Source organism: Hakea prostrata, chromosome 6, assembly GCF_041222555.1.
Source record: "Hakea prostrata isolate BN-2017 chromosome 6, UWA_Hpros_2, whole genome shotgun sequence".
NCBI lineage: Eukaryota > Viridiplantae > Streptophyta > Magnoliopsida > Proteales > Proteaceae > Hakea > Hakea prostrata.
This window is the reverse complement of record NC_142605.1, coordinates 29,818,279-29,843,499: the sequence shown is the minus strand read 5'-3', so window position 1 is coordinate 29,843,499 and position 25,221 is coordinate 29,818,279. Positions and strand designations below refer to the sequence as shown.

Here is a 25,221-nt window from a genome sequence, read left to right as displayed (position 1 = left end):
CAATTGTTTTTTCCCCCACTCTTTTGTCTGTGTGATCCCTTTGATTGTAGAAGCTTTTCACTGTAATGGCAATAACAAAAATATAGAACACAGAAAACCTTTACAATTGGTAATCTCATGTAATACTAATCGGTGGAATTCAGTCTTTTGAAGCGGTGTAAACCTTGATACAGCCTTATTTCCTTCAATACTATAAACAATCGAACTATTCCACAATACTAGATCTGGTTCTGGACAGAGGAACAAGGACTACTCATGGTGGTGGTTCCTGTCAATTATTGAACACCCCTCTGAAGAGAGGGAAAAAATTTAAGGGACCATGATTCATGTCAATGCTCTCATGTCATATTTGCCCTTTGGTTTAGGATCAAGACCCAAGATACACACATGGAAGATGAGCATCGGTGCAATGGTGAAGTTGCTCCATCATCGAAGGAGTAGGATGGTACCTGCATTCTCCTATATTTGGGAGCAAGAAACGAATAGTGTTCTGTTTTCCACATAAAGAAAAAGAAATTACATGACAAGCCCAAGTGAAATTCCATTGTGTGCTCCCTTCATATGCCTCCACCACATATTTAGGTGAGAGATCCACCTCTAAGCCTTAATGTTACACCTTAACAATGTTTACAGGTGGAGGTCCTTCGTAAATGTGTGGTTGAGCGTGAAGTGTTAGTCGTGTAGAGGATTAATTAATGTCTACTGGAAATTAAGAATGACACTTAATCTATTTCATAGTATATGAACTCAACATGATACATACTTCAGCTAGCAGGGGTGTTTTTTACAAAATATAAAATTCTTTCACCTCTCTCACATCCTACCCTTCAAGAAGTCACACAATCTCAAAATTGTGACTAGAAACAATTGTGCTTATTACAGTGAGAAAATGCAACTGAAGCCATGTGCTACACCTGCATAACCTTTTTTTGGGGGTCAAACTACACCTGTGTAACACGAATACAGAAGTAATGGCTAGCTTTGAGAGAACCAGCAGGGTCAGAGGAAACTTCACATGTCAATATGAACCGCACACTCTTAAGGTATACCACCACTTTATTTATACCAACCAGCAAGAATGTACCTCAGGAAGAAACAAAAGCCACACGCGAGAGCCTGTTTTAACAGGTGATAACTGTTATACTTCTTTTCTGAATGAGAATATGCAAGAGACTAATACCATGGAGAGTTTAAAGTAAGCTAGAGTAAAGAGCAAATTCACCTGTAAAACAAGAAGCACAATGCAAAGAGACTTCTCAGACATCTGGCCAAACCATCTCAAAGTGAAATTGACAAGTGTCCCATCATCTGTCCCAGTTAATAGTCCTGTCTTAGGATCAAATCTGCAAAACCAAAAGGTTGTTCAGGACATCATTAAGGAGTAACCATAAACATATTGCCTGCTTGAGTTCTTTAAGTGGCTTTTTGAGCATCATTGAGCAATGTGACTGTAAGAGATAATATAAACCCAAAAGTTACCTCGGAAGACGATGTCGTGGACATTTACGGTAGCCAGAAAGCTGCAAGGCAAAACAGAACAAAGGTTTGATCAGCACACTCTTGAGATTTTCTTCCTTGTTAATGAAGTATAGTATGTTTACAATGAAGGATGATTTTTGAGCATGCCTGAGGGAGTGACAAAAGGAAATTGAAAACTTGAGGCAGGAAGAAGATCAGAAGTGTTTCACTGAAAAGAAGCCAAGACAAACTGTTAATTTAGGCACGTAGCAAACAAATAACTTATGCAACCAAAATAAATGCAGATCGGATCAAGAAGATGCAGCAGGAAACTCCTTCGTTATAGACAACACCTATTAAGTGATGAATAATGTAATTGTAGACACCCAAGGGATACAGGATCCAAGTACAACCATCAACTCTCAAGCCCTGGAAATAACCTCGCATTTGCAAGAAGGTTATCTTGTTCAAGTAAACCCCCCCCCCCCCACAAAAAAATAAAAATAAATAAAATAAAATAAAATAAAATTATATATATATATATATATATATATATATATATATATATATATATATATATATATATATATATATAAACTTCCAAAAAAAAAACAAAAAAAAGGTAAGTTAATATCGAATTCGACACGCAAAAGAAAGAAGACTAGGTTAGAATACAACAAAACATTTGCTCGACTCAAACCAACTCCTGAACAGAAATTTTAAAACTAAAATACCAGAAGTAGGTGTCTGACGCAAATGATTAGGAGAAAAGACAAACCAAATATAACAGGTTGCTCAGCTCATTAATTCATCCACTACTATGACTTTCAACCACATCCAAAGTTGAGTACCATGCTCTAAAGAACCACCTTAATGGAACCAGAAAATATAATTGCTTGTGTACCAGAAGTTAGGGTGCTTGGGAAAAGAAGCGTTGGCTTCCAGCCATATGCATGGAGGTAAAGCCCAGAAAATTAATCCCTCTTAATAACTTTCACGCAATACAATGATCAAAATCAGACGAAAGAGGAGTAAAGTCAGGAAATGGAATAGGAATTCAGAAAAGAACTCTAGGTACTATGATTATCTATAAAAACTGCAGGTTTGTGATACATGTATGTCATGGTATCAGCAATAATGGGTGCAAGTTAAAATATATGAATATAGATGATCAGACGCACATAAGCTATATGATTCATGTATATGATGGTAATAGCAAGCAAATAACACTGATTATGCATTGCTATGGGCTCACCTAAATGGAAACTCAATCACGATGAACACTGGGAATCTTTTCCATAAGCAAAATAATAAAGGATCCTTTTGGAACACTAAAATATGGATTTTTGATGATACTAATTAAACAACTGAAGGAAAGGACAAACAAAAACCTGTAAAACAGCCTTAGGCTTCCCTGTTAACACATCCAACTAATGCTACCCATTTCCGTGGATCCTTACCCAATTTTCCTGTGGACGTGCTTCTGGCATGGTTACAGCAGCCCCCAAAATAGAGCCAGTAAGAACAATGAGGTTCAGGTTCAAGCCTCCATCCTTCCACACCTCCCCCCCCCCCCAAAAAAAAAAAAAAAAAAAAAAAACAAACAAACAAACAAACACGCCAAAAAAAAACTCAAAGCAGCAAAAGACAAAAGCAAAAGGAACTCCAAAGAGGAGGGGCATTTGTATTAATGAGATAAGATATGCTTTTCATAGTAAATTTAGCTAGAGAAATAACCCCATCTCCTTCATCAAATACGAGGAGCCAACAGTGACTGACTCCAACCAATGAACCTCAAATGGTCAAGGACCATTTAAGGACTGAGTCCCAGTCATCGTATGCAGAACCAACCCAACAAATATATCTTCCAATTTCATCAGAAATAAATAAATATTATTCCAGTGGAGCTGGAATCCTACACTAGATCAGTTGCAGAACAATACAGAAATAGAGCACCTAATCAAAACTAAATTCCTCAACTTGTGTCTGAACCCAGATGAACTGGAAGGCACAGAGAAGACGTATATATATCATTCAAGAGCCAATTTCAGCCACAATTGATACAATATCAATGAATTACCAGTCAATGATTTCAATGTACGAGTGCAGGTTCCATTTGGATTACGTCAAAGCACTTTGTTACCAGATTTCTTTATTTTAAACAATTAAATGATGACCCCGGAAAGCAAGTCAGACAGAAACCACCTGAAGTGACCAAGTATTCCAACTACGGCCATAGCCATTCCAGCAAAGTAAGTGTAGGTGTCACCAACAAAAACTGAAGAAGGATACCTGTAATAACCAGCACGACATAAAAAAAATAAACACATAGAACTAAAATCGATTTTGGAGCGACATTCTAAAAGTTTGTGAAAGGAGTTTGCAATTAACATGGTTTAAACATCAAAGGATTGCTAAAATAGAAATCAATAGGTCTGACCATTTACAGGGTGACTGTAAATCATCATCAAATTGTTTTTGTCATTTAGCAGGGTAGAAAACATGAACTGCACTATGCATTTCTACATGGCATTCTTCTTTAATATTTACCAATTATAACAAAGTAAAGCAAGTGTAGTGGTCAGCAAGGGTTGCACAAGGTAAATAGAGAATGCATGAGCTTGCTTGTACTCTGGATCTGAAGACGCTCCAATTTGCATCACATTGTGAATTAAGATCTACAACCAAAAATATGCATTAGCTTCAGATATATCAGTATCATAATAACATTAGATTCAAACCATTGTATCACTCATTCTCTTACAGCAGATGCAATCACAGCTGTCTGCCCAGCTTCAAGGCCATTTATGCCTGCATGGATATTGATGGAATTGGTGCAAAATACTGCCAAAAGGCCCATATACAGTTTATATATCCATCCTGTCACATCCAATAATATAATGAGATCTTCATCCAAACTAACCCTTTATATATCATCAAATCAAACAGGACCCACACAATCAATTTCTATGCCAGAAAAGCAAGACGTATCAGATAAAGTAACTACTCTGATGATAAATTGTCCTATTTGTTTTTTTTACACTGAAACATTTGCTCCAGTTGCTTTCTCATCATTCCCACTGCCAACTAGCACAAAAAAAGGGGTTTACATTGCAGATGAGGTAACCACCACAACAGGGTCTAGGCAGGGTATATATGTACCAGCCCTACCCCTGCTTCATGAAGAGGTTATTCAAAATTCAAAGCCATGATCACCAGGTTGCAATGGATAAAGCTTACGAGTGCACTAATGTCCTCCCCAACCTCCTATCAGAAACAGTAAGTATATGATTAAGCAAACGCTTACGTTTTCCACCTTGAGGAATTCAACAATGGCATGGAAGTTAATTTTGACAAATGCAACTAATGGACATGATCAACTGAACCATCTTCATTGCAAAAGTAAACGAAATGATTTCCATAAAATAACAACAATAACAAGCCCCATCCCAACTAAATGTAGTCGGCAACATGGATTCTCGTCTTCCAATCAGCTCTGTTTGAGGGCATACTAGATACAAGGCCTAACCTATGCATATCCTTGCTCACCACTCCTCTTAAGGTTATTTTAGGCCTGCCCCTAGCTCTTCTAATTCTTCAATTTGGATTAAATTGCATCTCCCCACATGGACATTTACACACCTCCATTGAACGTGGCCATGCCACCTCAAATAACTTTCTTGTAGCTTATCATTTATTGGAGCTGCTCCCAAACCAGCTCTAATATGAACTTCTATAAAATAAAAGTTAGAGAGAGAGGGAGAAAGAATGTTTCTTTTATGTCCATCCAGGAAGCTATCTCAAAATAATCTGCATCAGATCCTTCCATCTTATTTCAGTTTTTAAAAGGCACACTAATTAATATTTAATTAATAAGACAAGGAAGGGAAATTTCAATTCACAAGCTGATATCGTTGAAATCTCTTATCTAGGAACCGGGGTTTTCAACCACTATCCTATTGCAAAATAATGTGGTTTCCCATGAGTGGACTAAACATATTGAAATCATTGATCAAGAACAGGCTGAGATCTCAGCATATTCTGAGACAAGATGTAATATGAATTAATATCTCTAATATCTTGGCAATACTAGTATCTCAGTACCTGAAATTTGGTATTTTGATGTAATTGTATGCTTATTACCAAAAACCAAGGCTGAAGCCATTTGTGAAACCGATTTCATAATTATGAGCGAGGTTGAGTGCCATTAGTGAAAGGTGCCGTTATGAAGAAACTGATTTGTACTCCATTTGTTTCCTCACCCATCAAATAGCCGGCATTTCTTAATGGTAATTCCAAGCTAGGAATGGAAAACAAATGATCCAGGTTGGGGGGGGGGGGGTCTTAGACAATACGGCACAGGGTTTTTCTTTTCTATTACGTTTTTCTTATTGGTTGTAATTGTGTTTAGTGTGCCCATGTAATTAGTGGGTTCTTTCTTGTAATTAACCTTTTCTTAAACCATAAACAAAGTTGACCTAGTTTTCCCAGTTGGCTATTTCAAAACCTACCGTGGGTTCCTAAGTTGTTTCCGTCTCTCCCCTTCTTGTCTTCTTTCTTAATTCTTAGGAACTCGCATACCAGTTCTCTACATCACACTTCATATTGAAGTGATAAAGTAATACCGTCAAACCTTTTTTTTCAGTTAAAACAATTTTAGACTTCAGGTTGTTGAGTTCCTTTTTTTTTTCCCCCCTTTTTAGAAGTAGACAAACAGAATAGGAGGAAAGGATACTGACCCAAATCCAAAACTTCTAGCCCAACATATTGAATAAGCGGCTTTGGAATAATGATGGTCGTATGTCCAGCATATGCCATCAACAGAGCAAGTGCAGCAAATGATGGCAAAAGCAATTTGCTGTAGTCACAATTGCAGAAAAGCACACAAAGGTATGTTACTGATTTAAGGTTATGTAATCCAATCTGTAAGAAAAAAATTTCTTAAAATGTGAATAAGCATAAAATCTTTATAAAGCAATTACAGTAACCGAAGAACTCACATTCTCCAGGGGATGTCAAGGACATCGTCAACAAATCCAAGAAGAATCATGAAGCAAATACATGCTAATGCAGCATTGTACTCAACAAGCCACTGCATGAAATTTCCAGCAATTAAAAGTTTTATAACTAGGGGAAAAAAGAGAAGTTTAAATCTTTGCAATTTTCAGGAATAATTTTCTTTTTTCGTTCTTGTTCTTTTTCACTGATACTTTCCAACCCTAGTTGAATGCATAACCTGGCTATCAGATATGACCATATTGCCTACCAAGGATTATTCAGGATGTATCCAGGAATAAGGATTGCATAGTGGCAAAGTCTATCGAAGATACAAGCAACTGCAACTAAATAAAATAACATTTTTTTAAGAAATCCTGTAGTTGCTAAAAAAGGAGGCTTAAAGAAGTACATCCAACGCATGTACTTTTGTTTGTCAGAAAGCAAAAGCAACACAAATATTCAGTACCAAAAGAGATGTTAAAAAAAAAGGTTGAAGTAGGACATGCAAAAAGAGAAAAGAAAAGGACCATCAGCCACGCGGCCCATGCATACATATCATTTTATTCATGGAATTCATTGTGAATCGTTATGGCAGCCAAAGACATCCAGAATCAAACTAAATATGAAAATACATACATTGGAATCTGATGTGAAGTTAAAATACTGGAATACTATGGCCAAGACCATGTATACAATCCCGACAACGATACCCAGTGTTTCAGGCCTGCAAAAACATTGATACAGGATTCATTACAACAATTGGTAACAAAATTAAGCGAGCAAAAACTTATACGCTACACGAGATAGAATATAAATGAAGGGATAGAGTCATCCACAATGCACCATGTGCAGTGCAATAGTTTCTCTTGGATCCCAGCAACCAGCGTCTAATGTAATTCTAGGAAGTAATCACCCTTAATCCTCAATAGGATAATAAATACAGCCAAATATATAAACTGGTTTATGACTTACAACACTTAGTTCTAGTTCTTACATCGTTAGAGGGGCCCTCTTGTCTTTTTAAAAATATAATCTGCTAACATCACTAGTTAACAGAGATCCACAAATGGATCGGGGTGTGAGTGTTATTTTGATTTGTTTTGGGGTGGCATTAATATTAGGGAGTAACCCAAAGGGGTGACACTGATTAATTTCCTTAATAAACAGTTACAGTGCAACAGTTTCTCTTGGATCCCAGCAACCTGTGTCTAATGTAATGCTAGGAAGTAACCACCCTTAACCCTCAATATGATAACAAATACAGCAAAAATATTAACTGATTTATGACTTACAACACTTGGTTCTAGTTCTTACATCATTAGAGGGGTCCTTAAGTCTTTTTTAAAATATAACCTGCTAATATCACTAGTTAACAGAGATCCACAAATGGATCAGGGTGTGAGTGTTATTTTGATTTGTTTTGGGGTGGCATTAATATTAGGGAGTAACCCAAGGGGTGACACTGACTAATTTCCTTTATTTCATTAGAAATAAACTTTGGGTTGGATTATATATGTGTTGGATTTTTGGTCAAATGAGTTTTCCGTTATAACAAACCACTTCAAAGGACCTAAATAACAGGTAGGAGGTAGGATTACGGGCCTATTTTGATTAATATAACTCCTTTACCTAGTGAAAGGGGTTTCCTTTTTAGTATCATTTATGGTTTAATCTTCCTCTGGTGAATGTAGTTTAGGTAGACAGGTCACTTAGCTAGGAATTCTTTTATTTTAACAAATGGTTGTGAGCTATTTGCCAATCAGTCATCTTTTATGGATGAAGCAATGGTTATTGCTTTTTTGCTGCTGTGAAAGGAGCTTGTGAGACTTAGTGAAGAGTGAGAAACTCAAGGATTAGAGAGATTCTGATCTGGATCTGCTGGTGGGAAATCAATTTCCATATCTCCTAATGTTCAGTCCCTTCTCACAGTAGAATAAAATTTTATAACTGTATGCTCCAGGAAGTTGTCTGATACTGAGATGGGGAAGTTTTCTTTATCTACTGTCAGTGCTGGTTAGGTACTATTACTATTGGTAATTAAATCACAGAAAGGAACCACTTAATAGAAGCTGTTGGAAGGCTTCCCATTAAAAGGGACCTACCTCTTGAATCCTGCTCGTTCTATGGGGCATTAAAGAGTCAGAAAACAATGACCTCCAACCGAGACTTTAGCCATATCAGATTTTCAGATACAAGAAATCTCTCAAACTTTGGATTTCAGATTTATTGTTGACTAAAATTTGGCCATTAAAACGGTGCTGTATTCTGGGTTTTCCTTCTTCTATCAGTTTGATAAGCCTAAACAATACTATGTTGTCAAAGATAGTTCAGCATCCCAGGTACACACTTTTCCAGCTTATAGAAACACGATGAGGGGGTTGACATTTGACAACAATCATTCTTATTTTACAAGAGAAAACATGCGTAAATAATCAGTATATAGTCATGTTGAATAAAGTTCACTGTTTGTCTTTGTATAATTCTTCACTATTGAAAGGTAAAAGCAGAACCCTAGAATTACGCCCAGTTCATAACTCTGAATAACATATTTACGAAAGAAAAAAATAAATCAAGAGAAAAAAGGATCATAACTTGAAAGCGATGGAGAACTCACACTTTAACTGAACCTTGAGGGGTACCCTTCTTGTTGATGTCATACCCAAACAGACTACGCTTCAACACGAACCTGGCTCCCACGGGAATCAAAAGAAGAGTTATGATAAAACCCGCGAAGCTCATAGCTGTATTAATGAGGATAGATTTCTTTAGTTCTTCCTCAATTTCGTAGTGGAAGAAGATCAGGTAGAAGAATGCAGCAAAGAATAAGACAGCAACATTTGAAATAGTAACTAATTTTGAAGGAGTGATCGAAGGATCTTTCTCCGTCGCATTCGACGGTTCACTCCGCGTCTCCGTGGCATTCGACGCTTTACTCCGCGGCGCACCCATGCCCTAATTCCTTGGTTCCCTCACTAGCTCTCCTTTGCTCTGCTCCTCACAATTCTGTGTTGTCTCAAACTTCAATTCCAATTCCAAGAAGAAGAATAAACACGATTGGGGTTCAAACGAGTAGGAAGAGAAATAAAGCTAGGAGTGGATCTGAAACCAGCTTCTCCCTCAAGGATCTGGTATGATTCTGTTATCCATCTGACATCCCAAATCTCAGTTCTACCGAACTCTCTGGTTCCCCTCCTGTGTTCCAAATTTCATTCCTCGTGGATCTGCAAACCCTAACAATAGAATCTTCTCATCATGCAACGTTTGCTGGAGTAATAATCACCAATGAGGAAGGCCTAGAGCTCTATGAAGACATTGTTTTGAGCAAACAATTCCAGCAGATTAGGATTTGCTTAAAATGTACAGTAGCGTTAAAGACTTCAGACAATGGATCCTCTGCACATACGTGCACGAGCGTATCAGAAGCCGACACGTGTCAATTCTCTTATATTTTTTTATATTCTCGAATGTAATTTTTATTTTATTTTTTGTAATTTGTATATTTTATTTTCTTTGAGTTGAATTTCAATTTAAAACTACGGGTGTAAACAGGCCGGATTCGGATCGGATAATGGTATATCCATATCCGCATCTTATTATATTCGGACGAATTCGGATATTATCCTATTTGTTTTCGGGACAGATTCTATCGGATTCGGCTGATAATCGGATAGTTATTTTCTTAAGTATATTCTTTTAAATGAGCATAAATATAGATTAAATATAAGTTTTCGACTGCCTATTTACATTTTTATTTTTTTTTATTTGCGAGGGCTATATTTGAAATTTAAGAATTTAGCAACTTTGGTAACTATTTTAGTAGAAAATCAATTACATATCAATGTAAAAAAATAAGAATAATAAATATAAATAAGTAACTTAATCGGATAATAATCGGTTAAAAAGAGGTATGATAGGACGGATTCGAATACCCCTAAACGGATGCGAATACAAATTCAAAAGCGGATTTCAGTTATCCATTTACACCCCTATTTAAAACCATATATTTGTGTAGAAGAATCAAAGCCCTTCCCCCCTACTCATTAAGGAATGGGAATGGTCAGCTAATTCCAACTCTATTAACTTTGGAATTAAACAAATAAGGGTCTTATCAAGATACATCAAGGTTGCTTGGAATTAAAATGATCGCTATATTAAAATCTGAACTCTTGCAGGTTCTATTAGCTTAAGGCTAACAGGGTTGAGTGGGCCCAGATTTTTGCAATCCCTAGCTCAACCCTATATATTTTAATCCAAGCTCATTCTCGCCCTGATCCTAATTCAGGGCTAATGATTATTGTCTCTGACCCTAAGTCTTACCGGACAAAGCCAAGCTCATTCCCGCCTTGATTGGCCCTGGCCTTGATTGACTGTATCTTGTCCATGTTCCTAATTCATTGAGATCATACATCAGGGCTAGGATTAGTGCCAAAATCAGGGCCAGAGTCAGGACAGCAAATAAAGGACAGGTCAAGACAAGCCCGGCGGGCCAAACAGTAATCCCAAGCCCGCCCTTGGCCCTAGTTAGGGCTATAATATTTTGGCCTATCCCGCCCTTAAGGCCAAAATCTTGAGTCCAAGCCCCATTCGGGCTCAGGGCAAACTTAGGGCAGGCGGGTCAAGGCCAAATTTGCACCCCTAATTAGCTAAGTAGGCAGGACTGAGTTGAAGGATGACCCACAATGTTTTTTTGGTACAAAGGCGCTTTTTATATATGGGGATAGGGATATTACATATGCCGCCGGCAGGAGTTGAACCCATGACCCACAATGTTGTTGTTTGAGCTCCACTGCCTTTGTTACTCACCGTCGATTGAACCTGAACCGTTGCCTGTGAAGACTTCATACATATCTTTTTCTATTTTCTCCATGCCTTTAATGATCTTCATCTGAGTCATCTCATACATACGACTATTTAGGACCAAACCTCTGACTTATGAACTAAAGTTTTTTCTTTTAAAATCTGGGTAGGGTTGTTCACAACATCCATGAACTTCTTTATGTTGTTGTTCATTGGCAAACAGTGTCATGCATCTCTTTTCATCATGTCCAATGAGCGTGAACATTAATAGGTGATCAAAGGAAAATTTTCATACTTGATGGAAGCTGCTGCATTGATCCATCTTTTCTTTGTATTTCAAATGATTGCTTAACTAATTTAGTAATGTCAAGGAAGATCATTCTTTAATCTGGTAAAATGCAGTTTCCCCAGACATGATCACCTAAATTTTTTTTCACACTAACCGTTTGTCAGTTATTTTAGTGATGGGTAGTTACTAAGTAAATCATGTAGCAAATCATTTGGCGTCACAAGCAGCAAATTCTCAATCCTCACTTTTTACCCATATAGTTCATCCATGTATCTTGCAACACTTGTATTTTGATTATCTACATTGTACTTTTTTTCGCGGTTTCTGTTGGGTTTGAGTGTCTTGTATTCTGTGGGTTCATGTAATTATGGTTTTACTAGTACTGTGGTAAACTTGTAATTACATTGGGATTAGGGTTTTAAGTTTCTCTATAAATAGTCTTTGTGGGATAACCTAGTAAACACGGAAGTAAAGGGTAATACTTTGTGGGTGTGAGAGTGGTGTGAGGTTTTCTAGAACTAGTGAAAATCTTTTTTCACTCTGGTGGACGAAGGCATGGTTTTGGCAAACCACGTTAAATCTCTTGTATGCTTTGCTTGTGTTCTTTTCCGTTCGTGGTTTTGCATCCATTATCCATAACAGTTTCCGCTTTAAATTAACTTGCTTTCTACAAAAAAAAAAAAAAAAAAAAAAAAAGAGTTACCAATAAGTAGGGGGATAAAAGTAAAAGTATTTAACGAGCGGCCTAGGTTTCATTGGATAAACTTAATGGTAGGATTTCAATGAACGTTCAGCTAACATATTCTCACGGCCGTTCAGCCACATTTATGCTATTTGCCATGTTTTTTCTACCAAAAAAAACTAGCTACTGATTGAATATGCTGTAGCAACATGTCTAATACAATTGGCTATTACTAAAACCATGTATGGGATGACATGGGGTCATATGGGGAGAAAAGTAAATTAATGCAGCAAGTAATGTTTGGATAAATTGCAAGATTTTATCAAGGCACTAATGAAGTATTTACAAATAAATCTGAGATCTATTTCACAAAATTAAGCAAGAGACTAAATATTTGGAAAGAATTTCAGAATTTTATCAAGCATTTTAATTTTTAAGTACAAAACGTGAGCAAATTTTCAGTACTAGTCTACATTTTGATGGATTCTGAAATTTCATACCAAGTATGCTGCATTTCATAATTATTAGTTATTTATGAAGCTATAAAGCCATAATTTAGTTTTTTTTATTATTATTATTTTTTTATTTTTTATAACCCCGGGAGGTGGCTCAGTTGGCAAAAGACTAATGCTTCCACATAGGAAGTTAGAGTTCGAATCTCCTCAGAACCGTTCCTATATTATAAAAGTTCCCCTAAAGATGTAGTCAAAGTGTAGTTGGCCCGGATGAACCTCAGATCCCAAAAAAAAATTAACTTCTATTTAGAGGGAAAGGAAAATAAATTATATTACACAAAGTGATAAACTTAACTCCAAAGTAGCTTTACGGGAAAAGGCCATAGTTTCACATAAATTCCATTCATTTCTCACAGAAATTCAAACAGTTAAAGGAAAAAAAAATAAAAAGACAAGACTTCTTCAAATTGCAGATCAAATATTGGATTAAGGGTTCATGAAATTATCGAAACGCTGTGAGTTCATTCACTCCTTGATTATCAGCTCATTTTAATTTATGTATTTGTGACAGTAGTCTCTTGGTGTCAAATTCGTTCTTCGATTCTATCGGTTAAGTGATATCACCATTATAATTGAAAGATCTCATGTTAAGAAATTTAACCTTTAAACTCTTATTGAATTGCACAGGCCTAATGTTTGCATAGGTCGCATTGGATAAAAAGTTCGAACATTGGGTAGCCGGGGGGCACTAGGTCGCCACTACTGCGTCCCCTCTTTTTAATTACAAAAAAAACACTCTTATTGAATTATCCATCTGGATTGAAACTCCTAAAGATATCCATGATGATCGTTTATTGATCTTTAGTGACTAAGTCCAGTAGTGTAAACTAATTGCCCATGCTGCAACATCATCCGACCACAGATCTGGGGCAGAAACCGGCCTTCTAACTTGCTCCGATAGATGTTCACGTTATTGTGGCATGTTAATTTTTGCCTTGTTGGAGCTTATTTGTTGTATTGTTACTTATTTGTAAATGTTGCGTCTCAGATCTGATCTTGGTCCAAATCCAATTGGATCGACTCCCAAATGATCTCTCGTACAAGAAGATGGTAAAGCCTGCAAAAGAGGTTAGAAGCAGACCAGCTAAAATGCCGGGCAACCGCCTCCAATGGCTAAGTCATTCGAGGATCAGATTAAAGTCCTAAACGAGTGTTGCTCAAGGATTCACTATAAAATGTTTGTGTCCTTGCCTAAGTCCTTGTTAAATAGTGTGAGTGTTACCTTACTTAGAACCGACAAGGTCCCGATAACCCGATAATTGTCCCACCTAGCTGTCCCTAGGATAAACCTTCCATTTGTGTTGAATGCCGCGCGAACGCGTACCCCCACTGCCACAAATTATGACGTACACTCTCCCACTTGGGGAGATGTTAGGCGGGCACCCCTCCCAAGTGCAATGGAAGTCACCAACCTAGGCCATGACCCTTCTTGATCAGCCATAGACCCCGTCCAGGTAAGTATGTTTACCATTCTAGGTTCTACTTTATTTATTCAATTGTCTACCTGATCGCCTTCGGAAACTAACCGATGTGGGACTAAAACGAACGGTCTGGAGTGTTCTGGTGTCAAGTTGTGCTGAACTCGTCTGCTACTTTGTATTTTACCAGAAAAGAAAGTGCTGCTCCTCTCTACTGGTAAGATTCACAATAACAGAAGTCATGTCCGATGACCAAGACGGAGATCGTTCGATTTCAATGACACAAGTATAACAACTAGGCGAGAATATTCCAGTTATTGCCTTGCACTGATCGTCGTTGCTTTCTATTGAACGTTTCTCTGATATCAAAATAGTGTATAGCTTTAGGGCTTCGAAATGTTATGTAGATGGCATTGCCAAATCTGTCAAATCAAAAAAATATATAATGCAAATGATAATCATTCAGACCTTATCGATCCAATATAAAATATAGAACAACAGTTTAACTAAGAATTAGTAGGGGTGCGCCAGGCCCGTGCAGTAGTGCAACGCATGGGCGACGCTTGAGGACCCCAGTAGCAAGCTACTGTGGTGGGCCCTCCCCCAAGAAAAATTAATTTAATATCATGTGGGTCGATGACCCACGTATCAGATATTAAACTGATAAGAACAGATACTACACTTGATCTTAGCCAAAAGGCCGAGAAAGGTATGCTTTGAAATAAGCTTCTTTCTTTATTTTATATTACTCTCTTTGATGTCTCTTTCTTTCTTTTCTCGATGTGGGACTATATTTTTCCACTTTCTTGCAGCCGATTATGTGCACCTTTTGCTCTCACCCAAGAAGTCTTCTTAACTATCAATACTTTATCCCTCATTTTTTTTTTTTTTTTTATTGTTTGATATTCTAGGACTAAGAAACGTACAGTAATCAAATTTAACACCGGCTACTGAGATTCGCTTTCTCTTCCTCTCCACACTGACTGCAACCAAACTTTTTGCCGTTTGAGGCAGAGAGACTCGCCGCTAGTCTCTCCGCCTCCTCTGCTCACCCATCTCTGTCTCTGTCTCCATCTCCCATCTCCTCTGCTCACCCATCTCCGTTTCTGTCTCCCGTCTCCAGTCTCCTCTGCTCACCCATCTCCGTCTTTGTCTCCCGTCTCCCATCTCTCCCTCCTCTAGTTCGCTAACTAGATATGGGGTTTTTCCCCTTAGCTCTGATTGTTTTCTTGCCATCTGTCTCCTCTCTTCCAGATTTGTTTGCTTGCTCCCACTTCTCCTTTCCTTTTTTTTTTGGTTTCCAATAAAAAAGTTTGGTTGCAACGAGATTTGATGCATTCTGCAGAACAACGCAGGTCTAGAGTCCCAGTTCTTCTGCGGCGGGTTTTACAGGTACGCTTCTACGGCAATGACGAATGGTAGGCCAGACCTTCTCCGCAATATTGATGTTCCCTACACGACAATCACAACTCCGTCCTCGCATGTTTTTGTGTTCGCCCTTGTGGCATGTAAAATCTCCGCATGTGTGGTGTGTTCCTCCTTATGTGGGTGTTGGTGCTTAACTGTTGCTATATTTGTTACAGTTTTCGTTATAAGGGTTTCTTGGGTTTGACCCATCCATTAGCCTGGATTACCCTGTCTATTGCATGTACGACAGTTTTGTCAATTTCCGCTCCTTGGTTCGGATCAAACATTGTGTTTTCATGCATCTGTTGTATTTTTCCTTTCATTGGTGTGTCTGAACTCTTCTTAGTTTCATGAATGAAGTGTTATTTCCAGAAAAAAAAAAAAAAAAAAAAAAGAAAGAAGAAAGAAAGAAAGAAGATATTCTAGGACTAAGTTGTAATAGAGGCTTCTCCATTAAATAAATTAAACTCTTTTGGTACCTTTGCTGCCTACAAATCTTTCTAGTCCAGTGACCTAAGGTGATGGTGTTTGTAGTGCCAACTTTTGATGGACGTTGTATGAATTTCTTTTAATCTCAGTCATTCAAAACATGGCTATTTATTTTAAGGAAAATTTATTTTTTCCCTTAAGTTGGTTATATGTGCATGTAGTGTTTTGAGCGACTAGACTTTAATGAAATCTACATGGCATCCACCCAAAACTGGACATCACAAGCACCACCACATCAACGGCACTAGCCAAGTAAAATCCATCAACTACCATATCTAATTCTAAAGCATCTATAGTCTGGAGATGTATTTGCTAATTATCTGAAAGGTTAAAATAGTATTTGTTTGGCAATTTGTTTTGTTGTTTTTAAGAAATAAATAGGTGAGAAAAGTAGTATAAAAACAAATTTTGCAAAATATGTAAAACATATTTTATCGAAAGAATAAGAATTTGATAAAATGATATTGATGGTGAAATACTCTCAAGACCATCCCATCTAAGTTACTCTTTGTCCCATGCTAAATTATATATTTTAAAAAAAAACATTATAAATCCAATTAGTATATATATTTTTGTAGCTGATTTGCCGAACATCTATTTCCAAACAAAAAATAGTCGGCCAGCACAAAAGAAATTGTAATAGAGAGACAAACGTCTATTTCCTCTTAGAAAAAACGATCACATCACACAAAAGAAATTGTAAAAACAAATATTATCATAAATGTTGAGCCCTACAAAATATATGTGATTTTATGCCTTAATATAATAAAAGTAATTCAGAGGTGGGACCTCCAATAGGTCTTAAAAGGGCCCACACAATATTTGTGCAAAAAAGCATTAGTGCTTTCTTTTAAGGCTATCCGGACTTTCATTCTCAGCCCCCAATGTTGAATTCTGATTCCACCATTGTAAATGCAAGCTAAACTACATCAACGCTTTGTTCTAAGAAATTCAAATAGTCATGAAATATATGTGTCCGGGCCTGTTGTGAATGGAAAAAGGGGGGAGGGTTTTTTTTTTTTTTTTTTTTATTAAAGAAGAGGGGGGGAAGGGGGCGCCCCCGGGGGACCCCCGCGGGGGGGGGGGAAGGGGAAAAACAAAGGTCGCCGAGATTTCGCCGAATTCTCGGCGAAATTCGACGATAAAATGCGGGTTCGCTGGGAATTTTTCATTAATTATCTGATGAATTTTGTTTGATTTTCTCTCTCCTCACCCACACCATCCAGAGCTTCTCTCTCCTAGTTCTAGGTGTTTTGGCCATATTTTCGTCCGATCTTCGACATAAAATCGCAGTACTCACTTCATTCTTGACGGGTATAGCATTATTCGCGACAATCAAGCGAGATTTCACACAAATCTGGGTGTTTTTCATCTGAGAGGTAAACTGTTCTTCACTAAACTGTTTTTTTTTGAAAATGCATACCATAATATTGTTGGATGGGTATGAAATTAATATATGTTGAATGCAATAGGCTGATCTACAAACTCACGGAGTCGATTTTTTTTTTTCACTAAGTAATTTATTTATTTATTTTCGGGCGTCAAAAATTATATTTTTATACATTTTAAATGCTTGCTTTTTGCATGATATATGTGTTGCATTGTGATTGAAAAAATATATGTGGATCCCCATGGGTCAATCTACAAACTCAAGGAGTCGGAATAATTTTCGACCCAATAAATAATTTTTTGATTTTTTGAAATTTATTAAAATATGAATATAAAATATAAATAATTATGAAAAAAGAGAAACAATTAGGAATAAATAAGGAAAATGATTTTGAAAATTATAGAAAATTATAGAATGCCTATATAATTATTTTCAAGTGCTTCTTGTATGGTTTCATTGTCGGTTTTGATATGGTAGCCTTTTCTTTTGTCGGAAAAAATTTAAATATTGTTTAAAATATTATATTGGTATTGTTTAATTGTTTGTGAAATCATTTTTGTTTCAACAGACCAACAGTTATCATGTCTAGCGGTGGGAGAGGAGCAGGTTCACAGGGCCAGGGACAGGGACAGACACAGGGAGCGGCGTCTGCGAGGAAGGGAGGGGGGCCGATCCTCGCATGGCGATCTTGTGTTGCAATTGATGGCAATAAAAGTAAAACAAGATGCAACTTCTGTGGTAAGGAGTTGAATTCAGGTGGCATAAGTAGGTTTAAGGCTCACATTACTGGTAGTTCAAAGGATGTGGCCACCTGCACTGAGGTGAATGCGGATATCAGAAAGGCAGTTAGGGAGATGGAGAAAGACAAGGGGAAGAAGAAACAAGAGAGGAGAAGGGTAAATGAAGCATTGGATGAGGCGGTGCGGGCACCATCATCTTATAGAGTTGATTTAGATTCTGATCAGGAGGTTGATCCCGTTGATTTGAGAAAGCGGGAGGAGAGGGATGTTAGACGGGCGATGGCTGAGAGTAGGGCGATGCAGTACCAGGAGGAGGAGAGGGCCAGAGCTAGATTTACAAGAGCTGGTACCTCTAGGCCTGTAGGGGCTGGAGCATCTAGATCAGGGGCTGGAGCATCTGGATCAGGGGCTGGAGCATCTGGATCTAGGGACAGGGGTGGTATACGTGGTATGTTCAGCCGATCACAGAGTCAGAGGGTCCCTTCTACGGCTGATGTACGGGGATCACGTCCACATGACTATCCACAGAGGTCTGATCCTATCCTAGAGCAAGATCCTGATATTTTCAGAAATAAGGGGGCCAAGCAGCCCAAGATCATAGGTGCATGGAAAGGGATGGCGAAGAAAGTGAAGAAGGTAGTGTCGAAGTGGATGTACTACAATGCGATTCCACCACATACAGCCAGGTCCTTATTATAGTAATATGGTTGACACTATTGCAAAGGCAGGTCCTGGACATTCTGGTCCTACCCCTAAGGAGGTGTTGACCACTTTCCTGGCTGAGGAGAAGGAGGAGCTGCAAGAGTACATCAGTAGTTTGAGAAAATTTTGGGAGACATATGGATGCACCATTATGTGTGATGGCTGGACCGGTCCGACAAGAAAATCCATCATCAACTTTATGGTGTATTGTGATAGAAAGATTGTCTTTCTAAAATATGTGGATGCTACTGGGCAGACAAAAGACCACAGGTATATTCTTGGACTTTTGCAGGATGTGATTGATGAAGTTGGGAAGGAGAATGTGGTGCAGATTGTCACCGACAATGGCGCCAACTTCAAGAAAGCCGGTGAGGTACTGATGAATACAGCTGGATATAACCTATATTGGACACCTTGCGCAGCTCATTGTATCGACCTCATGTTAAAGGACATTGGCAAGATCAATATTATCCAGAGCACAGTGGAGAGGGTCAAGCAGGTAACAAATTTCATCTACAATCATACTGTTGCTCTGAATATGATGAGGCAGGCCTGCGGTGGTGAGCTAGTGCGACCCGGTCCTACGAGATTTGCCACGAATTTCATCGCCCTCAACAGTATTCAGGAATGGAAGACGGGCTTGAGATCCATGTTTTCATCAGAGGAGTGGTTCTCATGGGTTGGATCAAAGTAAGTATTTTTATTTATTTTTTATCTATAGTCTCTACTATTTAATTTAACAAGTTGTTAACTTCTTATACATTTATACTATGAAATATGAATATCTAGTATGTAGTATTTAATTATTTATTACTAACTTAATGTGTTTGTGATAATTCAGTACTAGTAGTGGGCGCACCACACAGACGACAATCTCGTCTGATGACTTTTGGAGGAATGTGAAAATTGTGTTGGAGACCTTAGATCCTATAATAAAGGTCTTACGTATGGTTGATTCCTCCCTCGGGGGGCCCACTATGCCGCACATATATAAGCAGCCCTGGAGAGAATGAAAACAACAATCCAAAGAGCTAACCCCAGAGGTTTTGTTGCATACTTGAACATTGTTGATAGTAGATGGACCGCTCATCTGATGCATCCGATGCATAGGGCGGGTAAGTAGTTAGTGTGGGTTACTACTTATTATTATAATTTGTAACTTGTAGTAAATATTAATTCTTTGACTGTGAGTTTGTGAATTGTGCAGCCTATTATCTCAATCCAAAATATCAACACGACGAAAATTTGGGATTGCGGTCGACTGCTCGGTGCCGTTATGGAGGTTATTGGGAAATTAGAGCCAAACGTAACGGTCCAATCAAATTGCCATATGGAGGTAAGAACTTAGAAACTTAGAACTTAGTACTTGCTTTTTATTTGTGAAAGAATTTAGCTAACCATCAATACAAATTATTGCAGATAAAATACTTTAGAGATGCACTGGGGACCTTTGGTTCAGCTTCTTTGCTATTCAAAACCGACAAAATTATGATCCAGGTTAGATGCATGATTACATTTACATTTACATTTTACATATAAGTGATATAAGTAGGATTTTTGTTAAGAATTAAAGTATTAACTTGCATTATTTGTGATAATGCAGCTGAGTGGTGGATTCTATATGGGGGCGATGCAAAGAACCTCCGAAGAGTGGCAGTGCGGATCCTCTCCCAGACTTGCTCTGCCTCTGGGTGTGAGAGGAATTGGAGTACATTTGGGATGATTCACTCGCAGAGGAGGAATAGGCTGGGAAGTCAACGCCTGAATGACCTTGTGTTTTGTCACTACAACATGAGGCTAAAGTTAGAGAATACCCGTTTAAATACTAACAATGGGCAAGACAAGGACATCCAGCTCGATGATATCTTCGAGCTCACTGCAGATGACCAACATCCACTCACGGATTGGTTGTTGGATAGGGGCGAGCCAGTGTTAGACCAGCCTGGAGGTAGGCCAGACCCAATCATTGCTCAAGCTGTGGGAGTTAATATAGATGATTACATGGCTTCTCAAGAGGCGCAGGTACATCAGGTGGCTGCCGCCACAACGGATGAGGATTGGATGATGCTGCCTGGCACGCAAGATGATGATCCATATGACACCCTTGCTCCCAGTCCCAGTCATATTCGGAGGGATGATGATGACGACGGTGGTGGTGGTGGTGGTGGTGGTGGTAGTGGTGGTGGAGGAGTACAGGAACGATATCATGTTCCATTATCAAAGGCACAGGATCCCCCCCCAGAGATACACTGGAGAGACTCAGTACACACATGCCACCCAGGATGACGATCATGGTGGTGAGCTTTATCGTGGTCGTCCTACGAGTTACAATCGGCCAGGGAGGGGGGAGTTTCGGGGGGGGAGCAGCAGCATATGCATGGCCACCATGGGTATGGGTCGTATGGCTATGGTTATAGTGATGATACTCGATCATATGGCTCATACGGCCATTTTGATCCGATGGACAGGTTGTCAGGAGTGATGGGGTCCATGACCTTGGAGGAGTCTGTAGGCTCCACACCTGCTTATGGCTATGGTGTCCCTTCTGCTTATGGACACGATGATATGTCGTCTAGGAGTTCGCACTATGGATATAATGATGGATCTTCCATGAGCTTGGCATCGCAGGAAGGCAGTACATATGGTGGTTGGGGTAATGATGTTTGGGGTTATCAGCATCAGGGTGTCCCGCTTATGCCTCCATTTGGCTCACAGAGAACTGTTATGTTGGAGGCAACATACAGATATCCTTTCGATGCTACGATGTCAATCGAAGAGCTCTGTTCACGTTACCCCCCTGAGGGGAGTAGTTTTACCGTCATGGATGATGAAAACTACAGAGGCCTGGTTTCCTTGTATGTCAACAACCATCAGCATGACATGTCTTGGAATGACTTCAAGAAAATAATGGAGCGGAAGTTTAATGTTGTAGCCTATGGGCCTTGTACCCAACTATCAACGGAGACAGAGCTGGAAGACATGGATCCACCAAGGCATAGTACTTGGTATTGAGTAGTTGTATTTGTATTATTATATACTTGTATTTTTCTTACTAATATAATAGTTTTGTGCTTATTTATGTTAGTTTAATTGTTTAAAATAAGGTTGTAAAATTACAGTTTTACCGGTATATACAGTCGATTATATGCCGATCAATAACACCAATTTGAGTGAGTTTTTAAGCAAAACCAACTAGGGGTGCAAGTTTGGCCCTGGCGGCCCTGACCCGCCCTAAGCCCGCCCTGAGCCCGAATAGGGCTTGGGCTAAAGATTTTGGTCCTAAGGGCGGGTTAGGGCCAAAATATTCTAGCCCTGAACTAGGGCCAAGGGCGAGCTTGGGATTACTCTCTGGCCCGCCCAACCCATCCCGGCCCGTCCCTGATTTTTGGCCCTGACCTAGGCTCTGATTTTGGCCCTGATTTTGGCCCTGATCTTGGCCCTGACCCAAGCCCTGATCCTAGCCCTGATTTTGGCCCTGATCTTGGCCCTGATTCTGGCCCTGATCTTGGCCCTGATCCTGGCCCTGATTTGAGTCTAAAGACTCTAGACCCTCCACCTACATGGAGAAGAATTAATTGTAATACATATGGGTGGATAATTGACACATGTCAAATTTTAGAAACATGATCATGTTTTATAGAAAATTAATAAAAATAAATTATAACCTCATTACCAATGTAATAAGCATCTATTTGATTTTGGCTCTGATCCTGACCCTAATTTTGGCTCTAATCTTAATATTAATTTGACGATGATCATGTACTACAGTACTAGATTTTTACCTTGATCTTCATACTAACATTGATATGAGTCTTGATTTTGACATTTAGTCACTTTGATCATATTAGACTATAAATTCACTTTTATATTATTTTTAAGGTAATTTTTACTTTTTCAACAAAGTCATTTTTAGTTCAATAAAATATTGATTTTGTTTTTTGCTTAAGGTGAGATAATATATTACAAATAATAAAAACAATTACATATAGAATTAATATTTAAAAAATCTATACCCCAACTTCTCATCATGAATATCTAACAAATCTACTATGATATTTCAAAATTTTTTTATTAAAAATATATAGCTATGTAACTAAAACATCATTTTTTTTAACTATGAAAAAAATACATTTTTTTTTGTTGAATACTAAATTATCGTCGATTTACTTATTAACAAGGTTTTGAATATGAATTTTTTTGTATTGAATAAAGATATCAATTTATTGAACAGTTGTGAATGAAAACAACCTACCTACAGCTTAAGTTCTTGACTTTAAAGATAAAATTTTCATTTATCAGATTCCTTTTGAATTCTAAATCTCTGATGTTCTTAAGTTTACAAAAAGAGTTTGTGTGACATTCTCTATAATTGACTTGACTTTCAAATATGCCTAAATTTAATTACAATTCTTCTCTCTAATTATTATATTTCATGAATAATTTTAACTCTTTGCTGTTGGAGAAAAACCAAAGGAAAAAACAGAGAGAGATAGAGAGAGAGAGAGAGAGAGAGAGAGAGAGAGAGAGAATTGAGATAAATCTTTTTCTTTTTTCCCTTCGAGCTTACATACAATAACCATAATTTTCATCGAATAGCAAATTAGAAAACCCTAGAAATTTGAATTTATCTATTTCTCTAAAATCTAAATGGGTATAAATAGTTAAATACATATTGAATATAAGTTTTGGATTATTTATTGACATCTTTACTATTTTATTTTCCAGAACTGAGTTTGGAATTTAAGAATTTAATTACTTTAATATGTATTTTAATTACTACCTGTCTTACATTTGATATTTACGACCAAAGATATGGCCAATTAAAGCTAGGGACAAGGTCAATTAGGGCCTGGGCCAATCAGGGCCAATTAGGGTCAGGGACAGGGCCAATCAGGCCAGGGACAGGGCCAATCAGGGTCAATCAGGGACAATTAGGGACAGGGCCAATCAGGGTCAACCCATCTCGACCCGGCCCAATTAGGGCCAATTAGGGTGGGAATGGGCTTGGCTTGGCCCTGTAGGGCTTAGGGCCAAGGACAATAATCATTGGCCCTGAACTAGGGCCAGGGTGGGAATGGGCTCAAATTATACCATATAGGGCTGGGCTTGGGATTGTAAAAGCCCAGCCCAGCCCGGCCCAGTTGCAGCCCTAAAACCAACCATTCCATTGTGTTTATTGGCATCAAATTAGGCTACCCACCAAATTTCAACTCATTTGGACCAAAAAAACCCATCGAAACATGAGGGTGAAATATGCCGAACTGGGTGGCGAAATATCGCCGAAAATTTCGGCGATATTTCGTCGTTTCGCCAGGTTCGCTGCGGCGAACTGGGCGAAACGACCGAAATGTCGTTCCCTGCTAATAAGTGGTATTGGGGGAGAATCTTTGTATTTACTCAACCTCTCATTTACTCAAATAAGGATGCTCATCCATCCCATGGTGGGGATGAAAGACAAAGAAAGAGATCGGGGTTTGGTAGCTTTGTTGTGGTTTCTTTCAGTTGAGATTTTGATAGTTTGATCTAGTATTATTCCTTACTTTTAAATTTACTGAAGCCAATATTAACGCCTGTAGTGGCTCAATTTCTCAATATATTTACATTCTAACTGAAAAATAAAATCTACAAAACATGAATCATTTTTTATTCTATTATTATATCTTCAACGATAGTCATTGAATAATGAATTAATCAAGCAATATTTCGTCACTGAGGCAATTGAGCTAATACAGGCATTAACATTAATATTTCTTCATTGTTTTAACCATAATCTTACAAATTGACCATTTTGAGGTGAAACTTTTATAGAAAATTTTCTAGTGAATTTGTAATGTCATAGGTAAATTCAATGAATTGCTTCCTATGTATTGGCATGCCTACCCATGCATGTCTATCCGCTTTTACTGGTACTCAACTAACTATAAGATCACTTGTAATTTTTCAATAATGTGTTTTGCCACATGATGAAAATCCAAAATATTTTCTTATACAAGACATCATAGAAATTTACCATGAGATTCATGCTGCAATGGATTCCAGATGATTGGTTTCTAAACTATCTGAACATCTTCTTCAAACACCTGAATTTTCATTAAGAGTGGACCAATTAAACTAAGATGCACATGCTTGGGAAGATATCTTCATGTTGGTTCAAATTCAAGAGAAATGGACCATGGGACTATGATAACGTTTCCAATAATAACACATTTCAATTATTTTTCCTTCACTTTGGAAGTAAACATGCAGACATCTTTGGAACCTGGACCTGGTGGATCCAAAGTACAAACTTAGAATTAGATCCTTTGACAATGGCAGTCTTGTAAAAATAAAGGGTGG

The 25,221-nt window shown here is 38.1% G+C and overlaps 1 protein-coding gene and 2 non-coding genes across 3 annotated transcripts; all 3 read right to left on the bottom strand.

Annotated features, from left to right (window-relative positions):
• Window positions 1-685: 685 nt before the first annotated feature.
• Window positions 686-9,837, bottom strand: LOC149013222 (uncharacterized). The gene is made up of 11 exons (XM_089158747.1): window positions 9,071-9,837; window positions 7,093-7,180; window positions 6,459-6,550; window positions 6,198-6,316; window positions 4,223-4,338; window positions 4,009-4,136; window positions 3,664-3,750; window positions 1,627-1,687; window positions 1,480-1,520; window positions 1,223-1,343; window positions 686-1,116 (listed from the first exon to the last, which is right to left on the bottom strand). Exons 1-11 carry the CDS (start codon window positions 9,403-9,405, stop codon window positions 1,057-1,059), a joined length of 1,248 nt encoding a protein of 415 aa, XP_089014873.1. The 5' UTR covers window positions 9,406-9,837; the 3' UTR covers window positions 686-1,056.
• A 4,203-nt stretch (window positions 9,838-14,040) lies between these two features.
• Window positions 14,041-14,201, bottom strand: LOC149013221 (U1 spliceosomal RNA). Its single transcript, XR_016174223.1, has one exon. It is a non-coding gene; the product is annotated as a U1 spliceosomal RNA (small nuclear RNA).
• Window positions 14,202-14,674: 473 nt separating this feature from the next.
• On the bottom strand, window positions 14,675-14,870 carry LOC149013220 (U2 spliceosomal RNA). Its single transcript, XR_016174275.1, has one exon. It is a non-coding gene; the product is annotated as a U2 spliceosomal RNA (small nuclear RNA).
• Window positions 14,871-25,221: the final 10,351 nt, after the last annotated feature.

Excerpts from the sequence above, each read along its gene's own strand:
- LOC149013222 (XM_089158747.1), bottom strand. The coding sequence starts at position 9,405 with ATGGGTGCGCCGCGGAGTAAAGCGTCGAATGCCACGGAGACGCGGAGT. Across the intron at positions 7,181-9,070 it reads CCTCAAGGTTCAGTTAAAGT|GCCTGAAACACTGGGTATCG; the intron begins GTGAGTTCTCCA and ends ATGTTTTTGCAG. Across the intron at positions 1,688-3,663 it reads GGAATACTTGGTCACTTCAG|TGAAACACTTCTGATCTTCT; the intron begins GTGGTTTCTGTC and ends GCTTCTTTTCAG.